General features: G+C 31.7%; 1 protein-coding gene across 1 annotated transcript; it reads right to left on the bottom strand.

Moving 5' to 3' along the window:
• Positions 1-952: 952 nt before the first annotated feature.
• Positions 953-13,786, bottom strand: LOC114329085 (succinate dehydrogenase assembly factor 2-A, mitochondrial). Its single transcript, XM_028278097.1, has 4 exons — positions 13,511-13,786; positions 13,295-13,434; positions 13,055-13,168; positions 953-1,180 (listed from the first exon to the last, which is right to left on the bottom strand). Exons 1-4 carry the CDS (start codon positions 13,541-13,543, stop codon positions 1,024-1,026), a joined length of 444 nt encoding a protein of 147 aa, XP_028133898.1. The 5' UTR covers positions 13,544-13,786; the 3' UTR covers positions 953-1,023.
• Between the last annotated feature and the right edge of the window lie 453 nt (positions 13,787-14,239).

Genomic DNA, 14,239 nt, shown 5'->3' with positions numbered 1-14,239 from the left:
GACATAAAGTGGACTGCTGTTTTTAAAACTCTATTTTGATTTTATCCATATCCAACAATCCTACTAAAACTTTTATCTATGATATCCAACATTGATTTGTTCTTTGGATGCTGCATAGGATTATTATATTTCACGTTAACGACTTATAGACTGAGTTATAATGGAACCCCATATAGGTATAGGAACTATATGGTACTGAAGCTATTTCCTTTCTCATTTTAATGTTGTAATTGATTGTTATTAAAATATATTTTGAGAATATTTCCGAAGTTGAAATCATCATCATCATCGATGGCGTTACAACTCTTTGAAAGTCTTTTTCTGACCATTGTCATCTGACCTTTTTCCAACACACATTGTCATAGTCATGCATATTGCCCATCTTAGTATATTGGCCTTATATCACACTAGATATCCCTTTCTGAAGGGAGACTAACTCATTGGTGTGTTTCAAACATTCGTTTGAGACACACACTAGCAATTTATTTGCTTCCCTATTGTTGACATCTGTTTCGCTTCCATATGTGACTGCTGGTCATATTATGGTCTTTATATATCTGAATTTTTGCACCTAGTGAGAGAAATTTTGACCTCATTAGATGTTGCATTGTAAAGAAAGATCTGTTTCCCACCATTATATGCGTTTTAACTTCTCGCTATATTTTGTTGTCATTGGTGATTGTTGCTCGTAGATATTTAAATTCTTTAACTACTTCAAACTTATGATCGTTTATAGTATCTACCATTTTGCCTTATTCGCTATCATTCTTGTTTCGAAACGCCCATGTATTTTGTTTTGTCTTCATTTACATTAAGACCTCTATGTAATGCAGCTTCTTCAAAGCTCCACAAAATATCCGAAATCTAAAATGCCAAAATAAATTATAGTAAAATCAATATTATGTTAAAAAAAATCAACAAGATAAAGGGGCACAAACAAAAAAGAAAGGAATATTTTAACTACATGATCTATTTACAACAATTTAATACATTAACAGATTTTTAATACTAATTAATGCTCTTTTAAAGGTCTGGTTGTCTAATTCTGGATTCCTTGTGCAGATTCTGACAATGCACCTTCAATAGATCCATAACATCATGGTTATATTCTTCTGGAGTTTCCTTCATATTTGTAGCCCAATAGTACAATTCCCAATCATTTGAAGGTCCATTAATTAGTCTAAAAATAAATTATTCACATAATACGAAAAACAGTTACGATTTAATTTCAATACAGAGCACCACCATCTGCTTATATGTACATACAGAGTGAGTTTTATGTATGGAATGCTTCAATTATAACAGAAACAGCTTACACGATTTTGATAGATTTCAGTATGTAATGCTTGTTTCACACACTAAGAATTTTGACAGTGCGATGGTTGAAATCTACATAGTGGCTCGAGCAACCATATGGAATCTTTCTCCCTTCACCACTTGAAACATTCAGAAGAAAGATTCCATATGATTGCTCTAGCCACTATGTAGATTTCAATCATAGTACGTTCAAAATTCTTAGTGTGTGTTTCGAGCATGAGGTTTTGTGATGCGGCCGATATTACGGTCGTATTTACATTGTCTTCCGTTTTTCGGAAACCTAATGAACTTTCTTATTTCAAATGGAAAACCCTGTACATTTTTTGCATTTTGAAGTCCTTAACCTTTAACTACACGCGCTGGCGTATTGTGTACGCCAGATATAAGAATTCTACTGCAAATATATTTGAAAATTTAATTGCTGACCTTGTTTATCTATCTAATCTATCACTGGAATGTGCTTTACAATTGGTTTTAGTTTCGTTATAATCGGCCTTCTGGGAAGATCGTAATTTAGAGTTTATTATTTGTTGTTTCCGGTGGTGGACAATATACGCCACAATTATGGTAATGTAAGTAGTAATATAAGTACATCTTTCAATTGTTATTTAGTCATTATGACACAAAATATATTTTTCTTTAAAATTAAAATAAAATTTTTTGTTAGTAATTTTATTTATCATGGAATCAGATTCCAGTTATAAACAGTGGCGGCTCGTGGCTTTAGGGACAGGGTCGGCAAGGTTTTGTCTCCTCAGATAGGTATGCCATCTAATTAAAAGGCTTCAATTTCATAGATTTTTGGTTTTTGTTTTTTTTTATTTTTTTTTATTTTTTTTTGTTTTTTCCTATAAATTTAGAACCTAAACCTGTTTATAAATTAAGTCTATTTAGTCTATGTTGTTTCGAAGTAGCAAAATGGGTTATAACATCATTGTAAAATTTATTATTGCTTTGGAGAGATTTTAAAAGTTTTTTTCTATTGACATTTGAAATTTAAGACAAGTTTGACATTCTCTCTTGTTTCATGGTGCTTCGACAATACGTTTTGACTCTTTTGAGACAAGAGAAATCCCGTTCATTTGAGACAGAATTTTCCCACATTTGAGCACAATAATTTATTAATTTCGGGAACAGTTTGTTGTACCTAATGAATTGCAGTATATAAAATTATACATATTTTGTAACTTATCCCACCTTCCGAAAATATTTGGATAAGCATATAAACCTGTTAATCCATTTTCTTATTTTATTTGATTAAAGAATGACAGATAATTTTTAATGAACTTGTCTAATAGATATTTTGAAAATTTTTTGGCGTAACTTTTAAATTTTGAATCGTCAAAGAGGTCAATGACTTAACAGTGAGTAAATAATAGTTTTGCCTGGTGCAATAGTTTTAACTTTTGCCTGGAGACCATACAATTCACCGGACATCAAGGCAGCGCCGTCATAAATTTGCCTTACCAATTTACCTATTTTTGATATCAAAAAATTTTAATATGTCCTTTAAAACACCAAAAATATATTCTGTCTTATGACTTCTACTCACGTCTGAAAACCTAAAAACCTCTCATAAATATTAGACGTAACGCGTATCGAAGAATAATTGATACTTGTGAATGACATGTTACCTCTATCAGTAGTTTCGTCTACTTCTACCGAAAAGCATCAAAATGTAACTACTAATTGATTCTTTCATTCTCTGCTGCTTTAAGTACTCCGCTAAATGTCTTCTCGTTAGAAAGTAAATTAGAAAATTTGTTAAACAATTTTATTTGTTCTCTATAATTAACTTGATGTAACGAATCCTCCGATTTATCCTGTCCCCTAAATGGTAATTCCTAACAACTTAAAAAAATGACAATATCAATCATTAAACGACGTAAAACTACGTACTTACCTATTTCATAATTTTATCCCGGGCGCGCTTAGGTACGTGCCCTGCTACCGTTTGCAGATCACCGCTCGGCAGATTGGTTTCTGCCGTACTTGTCATTCAAATAAATACGGGAAATGTATAATTGGTTGCCTATCGGCTAATATTCCATAGCTTCTTATTACAAGCAAATCTTCAATCTGGGGACGGCTTGTCGAAAACACACAATCGCAATCAGGTGCATGGCTATAGGATCATTTTTGAAAAGTCTCTTACGCACAGCGCACAGGGATCACTTATTAACGTATGGGATCGATCGAATTCTTTTAATAACAATGAATAAAATTTAGTCTGTATTATCTCACAGATATTTTTTTTATTTCACAGAAACGAATATCATCAACTCTGATTAAATTAAATATTTAAAAAAATCTATAATGTGTCCATAAATGTGTGGGTCGGCACTGCCGACCCTGACCAGCCGCCACTAGTTATAAATCCCAATTGGCTTACTGAGAAGGAACTCCAAGTATCAGCTGATGCCGAATAAGGTTTATAACCAACAACTAAGTGTATTTAAAAAAAAATAAACAAATCAGCTGTATTTAAGTGTATTTTCTTGTTGTGTATAAAGTACGCCACGCGTGTAGTTGTTATAACTTAATGCGCGAGTTGAAGGTTAATAAATACTGATTATTTTTCATGTAATCTTCCTTATACCTAAATGCCATAATTTCGGAGTTACTGCTACATTTATCCAATTTATTGCTACATTTATTTATTTTTTTTAAACCAATTATAAAAATCAATTTTTCGGCCTGGGCAGATATTATTTTAGGTTTTTTGGATCATTCGGAACAGAAATGTTTTTTGTAATTTTTCTCTAAAGTTGATTTTTTGAGTTATAAAACAATAATTTAAAACTGAAAAAAAATTTTCAAGGCTCAACAACACAAGTAAAAATATTATTTTTGAAATCAACTATTTTAAATGGGAAATAAGCCACAATTTTATTTATTTATTTATTTATTTACGGGCAAGCCCAATTCAGAAAATATTACAAAGACAAAAGCAAAACCATAAACAGTGTCAACACAAAGAACAAAGATTATAATATGTATTGGATAACAAAGCTAATAAGTTAAAGGAAAAAAGAACATTACGATATAAAAAACAAACAAAGTTTAAGCTTAAAAAATTGCTGATAGAAATTATATCACTAACATTGTATGTTCAACAAATGGTTTTTAAATCTATCCAAGGAATTGTAGAATATATTTAAGTCATTTAGAGAATTCGCAAGTCTACATGTTCGTGGTAAAAAATTGTTGTAAGTATAGTTATATCTATGAAAGCTTATGTGAAAAGTTTGAGTTTGTCTTGTTGACCGAGTAGGTACAAAAAGACCAATTTTTGACAGAAGATCGGGACAGCTACTATTACCATTAATAATGTTGAATAAGATTGTCAGATCTTTTCTTTTCCTACGGGTTTCTAATGAAGTAATATTCAATAATAATTCAATATCTGTGTAGCTTCGATATATATGTTGTTTAAAAGCTACGTATCTGAGAAAGGTATGCTGAACTCTATCAGTTTATATAAACTATAAGTTTATTTTTATGAACTAGATAATATGGAGACCACACAGAGGAACAAAAATCAAGATGAGATCTAACAAGTGAGCAATATAAAATTTTCATTGAATTTATATCTGTGATATCACGAGATGTTCTTTTAATGAAACCAAGCATTTTCATAGACTTTTGGGCAACGGTACTAATGTGGTGTTTAAAGCTGAGTGAAGAGTCTAATATTATGCCTAGGTCTCTGATTTGTGTGCATGATTGCAATGCTTGATCGTTAATAGTATAGTCATGTGTTAGTAAATGGTGATTCCTACAGAAACGCATAATATAACACTTACCAACATTTAATTCCATGCCATTAAGAGAGCACCACTGGGATAATTTATTAATATCTGATTGTAGTCCAAGAGTATCATCATGAGATCTTATTATTGTAAAGCACTTAAGGTCATCAGCGAAAAGGAGAGCTTTTGTATGGGAAAAACAAGTGGTAATATAATTAATGAATAGATTAAATAGTAGCGGTCCCAGGTGTGAACCTTGAGGAACACCTGAAGTTACAGGAAAGATGTTAGAATAACAGTGATTTACTCTAGCCATTTGAGTTCTGTTTTCTAAATAACTACATAACCACCTAAATACCAGACCATCAATACCATAAGAACGTAATTTATGTAATAGAAGGTCATGGTTTATCTTATCAAAGACTTTAGAGAAGTCAGGGTACACTGAATCAACCTGCAAACCCTCCTCCAGGGCTTCAGATAGGTAGTCAGTATAACTGAGTAGACTTAGCTCAGCAGATTTACCGGAAGAAAACCCAAACTGTGAGTTAGTAATAACACTAGAGCAGTCGTAAGTAAGAAATGCAGTTATAATGCTTTCAAATACTTTAGGGATAGTGCTTAGAATAGATATGGGGCGATAGTTCTTAATATCAGATTTAACACCTGATTTATAAATAGAAGTTACATAAGATTTTTTCCAGAAGTCGGGGAATTCACCAGAATCGAGAGAGGCATTGAAAATATGATAAAGTGGTCTAGATAGTATAAAGCTGCATTCTTTTAGAATAATAGGAGGAATTCCATCGGGTCCAGGTCCCTTATTAAGAGGAAACAGTAGCGATCAACAGGTAGCCAAAACGCGTTCCAAGATTGCGGCTGTAATTTTGAATATTTTTTCGAGATATTTAGCACACGTATTCGTAATATAATAAAGAATGGCGGTACAGAGCCCAATTTGAAAAATATATTAATATGTGGAAATATACTCTGTAATTAAATACAATATTAAAAAACGAGCCTGTACCGCCATTAAGAAGAACAAAAAAATACACTTCCTTCAAATAAACTCTTTTATCCCATGCCTAGATTTTGTGTCATTTTGGAACTACTAAAATTTTTTATTTCATTAGTAGTTCCAAAATGACACAAAATCTAGGCATCGGATAAAAAAGTTTATTTGAAGAAAGTGTATTTTTTGTTCTTCTTAATGGCGGTACAGGCTCGTTTTTTTAATATTGTATTTAAGTACAGAGTAATTTCCACATATTAATATATTTTTTAAATTGGGCTCTGTACCGCCATTCTTTATTATATTACGAATACGTGTGCCAAATATCTCGAAAAAATATTCAAAATTACAGCCGCAATCTTGGAACGCGTTTTCGCTACCTGTTGATCGCTACTGTTTCCTCTTAATATTCAGTTGTGACAATCTCTCATATATTTTTGATATTTGAATGTGGTAGGAAGATACACTAACGTTGAAGTGGATTTGGTTATGGTAATAATTTAGTCTTTGGTTAGTATACACAGATGAAAAATGATTGGCAAATAAATTGGATGTATCATTTCCATGAGAGGCAATAGAATCGTTTAGTTTCATTGTGTCAGGTATTATGTTGTTTTCTCTATTGCTATTAACGAATTTCCAAAATGACTTAACGTTAAGTTTAATGGAGTTTTCAGTTTCATTAATATAATTAGTATAGCAATCCCTTGTTAAAAGTTTACATTGGGCTCTAAGTCGACTAAATTCTACATAGCTCTCTGATGATCTGGTAGCTTTAAACATTTTATGAGCAATTTCTTTGTTATGTATTAATTCTTTAAGGTTAGGTGTAAACCAGCAAGGAAATATTTTAGAGCTTACTTTTTTTAGTGGAACATATACAGGTTAATAATATAGTACAGAGAGTCATACAATATAGAAATCATTTCACTGAGTTGTTTATTATGTAAGAGATTGTCCCAGTCAATAGATTCAAAACTTTGGCGAATGGCTGTGTAATTTGCACTGCGAAAGTCGTAGTAGTATTCCATAACTGATGTTGTGCTTTTTTCAACTGCAAGTTGTAAAGTGATTACTAGCGGAGGATTGGGAACATCTTGCTGGATCAGAAAATTGTGTGCTTTGTGTATTATTAGTTCTTGTGGAGATAGAATAAGATCAAGAAGAACCCCTCTGTTGTTAAGCACAGTATTGCATTGCAAAAAATTATGAATGGCAAATATATTTGAGACGACTTCAATGGCTTCAGCCTCCGCCAACGGGGTGGTCGGTTGACAGGTTGCTAGTGAACAGAAATCTTCTATTTCCCATATAGCAGATGGAATATTATAATCACCAAATAGATAAAATGTAGAATTAGGAAATTGTTCACTTGTGGTTAGTAGTTGTTCAGAATGAATTTCATATTTGTTAATTTCAGACCTGGGTGGAATATTATACAGCCCCTAAAATGATGTTTTTATTTAACTGAACAAAAACTTGTTCGACTGCGGAATTAGATTGGATGAGACTTGTTGACAACTTCTTGTTAACTGCTATTAGCACGCCACCTCCTCTACTAAAACTACTGGATTCCAGTGAACGATCTCGCCTGTAGACATTAAAATTTGATAAACCTAGTTCAGCATTATTGATATCAGCCGTTAGCCAAGTTTCTGTGAGAATGATGACATCATAAAAGCAATCTGATACATTTAGACTAAGTTCAGTTAATTTGGTCCGAAGTCCTCTGACGTTTTGATAATAAATTGAGAGCTTGCCTAAGTCAGTGAGCTTTAGCGGTTTTTTTGAACGATCTTGGGAACATTTTTAAAATATTTAATTGTTAGGTTCTGCTCACCAGCTTGTTGACGATTCAGCAGCTCTGTTTTCACAGACTCTAAGGCTTTTCTTTGAAGCGGTGTTTGATCCAGCTGAATAAACATTTTTCTATCTCGACAGATGTGTTTGTTTTTTATTACTGCATGGGCGTCCATTGAGGAAGACATTATAACTCTAAGAGAGCGATGTCCATTATTATTCCTGTTTCCAAAGCGAGAAATGTTGATATTATTTGAGTTTATAAGATTGTTTGAAATCGTGTTTAGAATAGATTTAACTTGATTAATATCATCTGTGGCTGTATTTGATTCTTGGAAGATTGAAAATCAGTAGATTGTTTGCCTTTTTTTGACGTTCGTGCAATTCGTTTAACACTTCTGCCGAGAACGGGGTAGCATCTCTATTTTCCTTCAGTTTCTTGATTTCGGATTTTAGTGAGGAAACCTCAGATCTAAGGTTCTATATTTCTCTGATTAATTTAGGAACACTCTTAAACGATAATCGACAGACAGTCACTGCAGAAATAGTTATGGGTTCTTTTCTGTATAATAACGGCACGATGTTCTGAAGCCGCTAAACCAGTGTAGGCTTCATTAGGGTGCACTGTAATATGACAGCTGTCACACGCTACTAGCTTGTCACCTAATGCATCACCACAATGCGCACAATAGGGCTTTTCATTCACAGTCATTTGTTTCCGAGCTTCTGTCAGATGTCGTATAATCCGTGTATATTAATATTATACACAGATTATACAACATATGACAGAAGCTCGAAACAAATGACAATCGATGAAAAGCCCTATTATCGCCGGCCATGTTCTAAATTATACTGGACTATAACGACTGTGTATAAAATATCCGTGATTTTTTCCTGGACTATAAGCAGATAATTGAACTGTTAATTACAGTAACAAAAAGACTGCAGAAAAACTAGTCCTCGTTTATGGTAATTGAAATATTTGATATTTATTCTTGAAATACAGATGCAATTTAAACTAAGTTTCATAAATTATTACTTATTGTAGGTACTTATCTGATGTATCAAATTGTAGATAAGAAGTAGCTGCTTCTTTTGGTATGCAATTTATTGTAATAGCTTAAATTATTCCACTATAAAAACGTATTTGAAACAGAGCAGCATGTTGACACTATTGATACTACAGGGTGTAACGAAAATACAGGTCATAAATTTAACCACATATTCTGGGAAAAATAGTTTGATTGAACCTAACTTACCTTAGTACAAATGTGCATATAAAAAAAGTTACAACCCTTTGAAGTTACAAAATGAAAATAGATTTTTTTCAATATATCGAAAACTATTAGAGATTTTTTATTGAAAATGGACACGTGGCATTCTTATGGCAGTAGCATCTTAAGAAAAAATTATAGTGAAATTTGGACACCCCATAAAATTTTTATGTTTAGTTCCTTTAAACCCCCCAAACTTTTGTGTACGTTCCAATTAAATTATTATTGTAGTACCATTACTTAAACACAATATTTATAAAACTTTTTTGGCTCTTAGTACTTTTTCGAAAAGTCAGTTTTTATGGAGATATTTTGAATAATTGTCAAATCCACCACATATTTGTATATGGTTAAGTACGATTATGGAGACTTGGTAATATAATATGAAAATTTATGTATGATTTACATTTTTAGGTATATTTTGAACCGTATTAAAAAAGAAGCCATATCTCGATAAAAGGTGCCTTCTCGAAAAAATACAAAGAGGCATAAAAGTTTTAAAAACATTTTGTTTAACTAATGGTATCGCAGTAATACTTTAATTGGAGCGTACACAAACATTTGGGGGGTTTAAAGGAACAAAACCCCCATAAAATTTTTATGTAAACATATTAAAAAAGAAGCTGTAACTCGAAAAAAACTGCCTTATCGAAAAAATACTAAGAGCCAAAAAAGTTTTAAAAATATTGAATTTAACTAATGGTATCACAATAATAATTTAATTGGAACGTACAGAAAAGTTTGGGGGGGTTTAAAGGAACAAAACCCCCATAAACATTTTATGGGGAGCACAAATTGCACTATAATTTTTCTTTAAGATGCTCCTGTCATAATAATGCCACATATCCATTTTCGATAAAAAATCTCTAATAGTTTTCGATATATTCGAAAAAATCGATTTTTATTTTGTAACTTCAAAGGGACCTAACTTTTTTTCTGTGCATATTTGTACTAAGGTAAGTTAGGTTCATTCGAACTATTTTTGGTCCCAGAATATGTGATTTAATTTATGACCTGTATTTTTGTTACACCCTGTATAATGAGACTAACTCAAAAAATAATTTTAACTAAAAAAATGATTTTATTATCGTTTTTTGAGTAAAATTGTGGCTTATTTCCCATTTAAAATAGTTGATTACAAAAATGCCACAAGGAAATAGCTTCATAACAACAATATTTTTGAAATTAAGGAGTACCTAAATTTAACTTCAAGCCTTATATTAGTTGTTGCCTATAAAGATTTTTAGCTGATTTCATTTTAAGACATTGTTTTTTAGTGATTAATGCAGCCCCATCGCCTGTCCTCTCATAAGCGCTTCATTAACAGTTTAAAAATACTGTTTTGAAATAAAACATGCCAAAAATTTTTATCGAAAACTGATAGAAGAAGCAAATTGAAGAGTCTCAGATGCAGAATCCACCAATTTAATAAAATTAAAATGGTAAATAGTAATTTAAATCTGAGACTTTTCATGTTGAAAGTTCTTTCTGGTACATCCTTAATCTGCGACTTTAACAATTTGTAAGACTGCAGACGACGAATGTAGAAAACAAAAAGGATTCCTTGCATTCACATTTCGCTTTCATTCGTCTCTAGGAAAAGGACAGAAGAGGAACTTTCTAGTACTCAAATCTGAGTAAAGATAGAAAAGAAAATAGATGGTTTTGCTTGTTTTCGATTCAGAGGGTTGCACAATCGCTGGACAGCTGTTTCCACCGTTTCAGGCTTTTTCAACAGTGCTAGCGTGCACTCCTCTGAATCGAAAAATAGCTCAACCATCAATTTAAGGGGAATTTGAAAGATCATTCAAATTCCCATTGGGACGCGATCCAGCGACATCTCTTAACAAATTGAAGAGTCTCAGATGCAGAATCCACCAATTTAATAAAATTAAAATACTATTTACCATTTTAATTTTATTAAATTGGTGGATTCTGCATCTGAGACTCTTCAATTTGTTAAGAGATGTCGCTGGATCGCGTCCCAATGGGAATTTGAATGATCTTTCAAATTCCCAACTGATGGTTGAGCTATTTTTCGATTCAGAGGAGTGCACGCTAGCGCTGTTGAAAAAGCCTGAAACGGTGGAAACAGCTGTCCAGCGATTGTGCAACCCTCTGAATCGAAAAGTCTATGATCGAAAACAAGCAAAACCATCTATTTTCTGATAGAAGGTTTGAACTTGAATTTAAGCACTTCGAATTTTATAATATTTTTTGCTTGTGTTTTTGAGCCATGAAAATCTTTATTTTTCGTTTTAATTTGTTTATTATAACTTGAAAATGCTTGAAATAACTGGAGAGCAAAATGACTACGAGACCTTCTTTGTTCCAAATGATCCATGAAATATAAAATAATATCCGGCCTGAACGAAAAAATTAATTTTTATAATTTGTTTAAAAAAATGTTCAAATAAATGTAGCAATAACTCTGAAATTATTGCATTTAGGTGAAGGGAACATTACATGAAAAATAATCAGTATTTCTTAAGGACTTCAAAACACAAAAAATATACAGGGTGTTCCATTTGAAATAAGAAAGTTCATTAGATTTCCAGAACAACAGAAGCTATGACAACAATGTAAATACCACCATAATATCGGTCAAATAACAAAATCCTTACACACTGAAATCCATTAAAATCATGATAATTGAGGCGTTCCGTACATAAATCTCATACTGTATATCATCTTTATGACATTCTCAGAGCAAACTGTGAACAAGAATATGCAATACAGCTATATCTTTTAAAAATAATATAAATCAGAAGATTTTTTTCGTTTGAAGTCATTTCAGGAATATGCCAAATCTGTGCTAACTATAATAGGGAACTTGCATAAAATTTTAAATTCGAAAAAAATATTCTCTATAAATCACAACAGAACATAATTTTAAACATGTATCAAAGATAAAAAGTTGTTTTTGTGTTCCGTTTGGCCCCTAAAGACGATTCTAAATTCAAATTAAAGCAGCTAGCCCAAAACGCGTCGTGACGTCATATGGTTAATGTTTACATTCTGCACAAACAAAGGAAACAAAAATGTATATAATTTTAAATTAGACATTATAAGTGTCAGTAGAAAATACAGTTATGTGATGTCACAAGTGTTTTTGATATTTTGAACTATTCATAGAAAACTTGTACTTTTACAAAATGGTTTTATTTTCCATAGTAAACCTTCTTTCACTTCCTTCAAAAACTGTATCAAACTCCAATCTCAGCAAACTGGTACATATTATTACAATGACATATGATAAATGTCATTAGAATATAAATATTTTTCCCTTATTTCGCGACGATGAGCTGGCTAAATACCCAAGTAGGTGGAGGCCAATAAACTAAAGAAGGAGAAGAGGAATTTATAGTAAAACTATGTGACGTCACGGGTCATCTGAACTATTTTAAATCACAGAAGATTTTAAATTTGTATTTCTAGTTTTTGAAGCGTGAAATTTTGGAAATCTCATTTTTAAACAAAACTGAACATTATTATGTAATAAAAAAATGTATAAGTTCCCTATTTCCAAAGCAAACAGATGATAAATGAACTGACCGGAGGAATCTGCACTTCACAACAAGTCAACTCATCTGAGCAAAAACCAAAGAGTGCTTCAATTCGCTGTGGTTTTTGGCAAAAACCACAGTGAATTGAAGCACTCTTTGGTTTTTGCTCAGATGAGTTGACTTGTTGTGAAGTGCAGATTTTGCTTAGTTAAGTTGACATGTTATGGAATGAAATTTTTAGATTTCTCATGTCAGTTCATTTATTGTCTGTTTGCTTTGCAAATTATGGAAAGTACATATTTGGCATTTTCCTGAATTGATTTCAAATGTAAGAAATCTTCGGGTTTCTATTACGATTCACATAACTTTAGAGACAAATTGTTTAATCATTACCTATCATATTTTTCCAACTGTTCTTTGTCAAACGCCTTTAGATGCTTAGCAACAAAGGTACTCAGAAGAAGATCATTCTCCAGCATACCACGTTTGCGGGATTGGTATAAGAGCCTAGAATATAAAATGGTAAATTTTGATATTGCCAAGGTAAAATGTCTATCCCCAGAGCATATACCACACTTAGATAACATCAAGGAATACAATACAACAGACTCATATTCCTCGATATGATTTTACCTTGCTCTTCTCTGTTCAATTGGCTCGTTTTCCCTTGAAGCCGGTCTGGGAACAGTGAATAAATCGTCTGGTGGGTCTATCATTGTAGTAGAGCTCATCAATCTAGCACCAGAAATTGAAAACAGTTTTATATACTTTACCTAAAATGTCATAAGTTTATTAGTACATTAGCATTAAGTTTATTAGTACAAATACACTAGAAGCCTACAAACTTACATCTGCAATTTGTTTTATCAAATTATAAGCCATTTCTTATTTTAATGTTTATATAAATTCACGTACAAATAAAAATATTGCAAATTAACCTGAAAAGTTTATGTAATGTTGACAGTTGACAGAGGTAGGAAAATATTCATTGGAAAAACAAAAAAATACTTTTTTTTTGCCTTTTACAAAGGAAAGCTTTTATTTTTATGCAATATCTAGAAAAATTGTGTAATATGGGACGAAATGAAGTATATTTCTTGTCTAAATTTCGATTTGTAATAATCATTATATTAATAATTCAATAATTAAAAAAACTATACCAAAAATCAATACTGAGATAGGCAACACATAATACATTCAACAAGTATTAAAATTTTTGTCTGTAATGCAAAAAGCAATAAACTTTTGTTGATAAATCACGTCTTAGAGATTTTAAAATCATTTAGACATCATTCATATTAAGATAAATATACATTTTTGTTCTTAGGTCCTATGCACTCCTGATATAAATTTTATACTTGTCTGTCATATTAATATTATTTTCCTCTGGATTCATTCTCTATTTTAGAGATATGATTTGCTGATTTAAGATTCACTTTATAGGAATTAGGAATGAAAAGATCCATTTTTTTTAGCTCTCAGTGTATCTATTGGGAAACTTTCTGAATATATTGGCAAGAATCAGCTTCATAAAAATAGTTCTGAATAAAAATATATTAAAATTTACTATGACAATTT

This window comes from Diabrotica virgifera, chromosome 1 (assembly GCF_917563875.1).
Source record: "Diabrotica virgifera virgifera chromosome 1, PGI_DIABVI_V3a".
Lineage (NCBI taxonomy): Eukaryota > Metazoa > Arthropoda > Insecta > Coleoptera > Chrysomelidae > Diabrotica > Diabrotica virgifera.
This window is presented reverse-complemented; position numbering and strand designations above follow the sequence as displayed.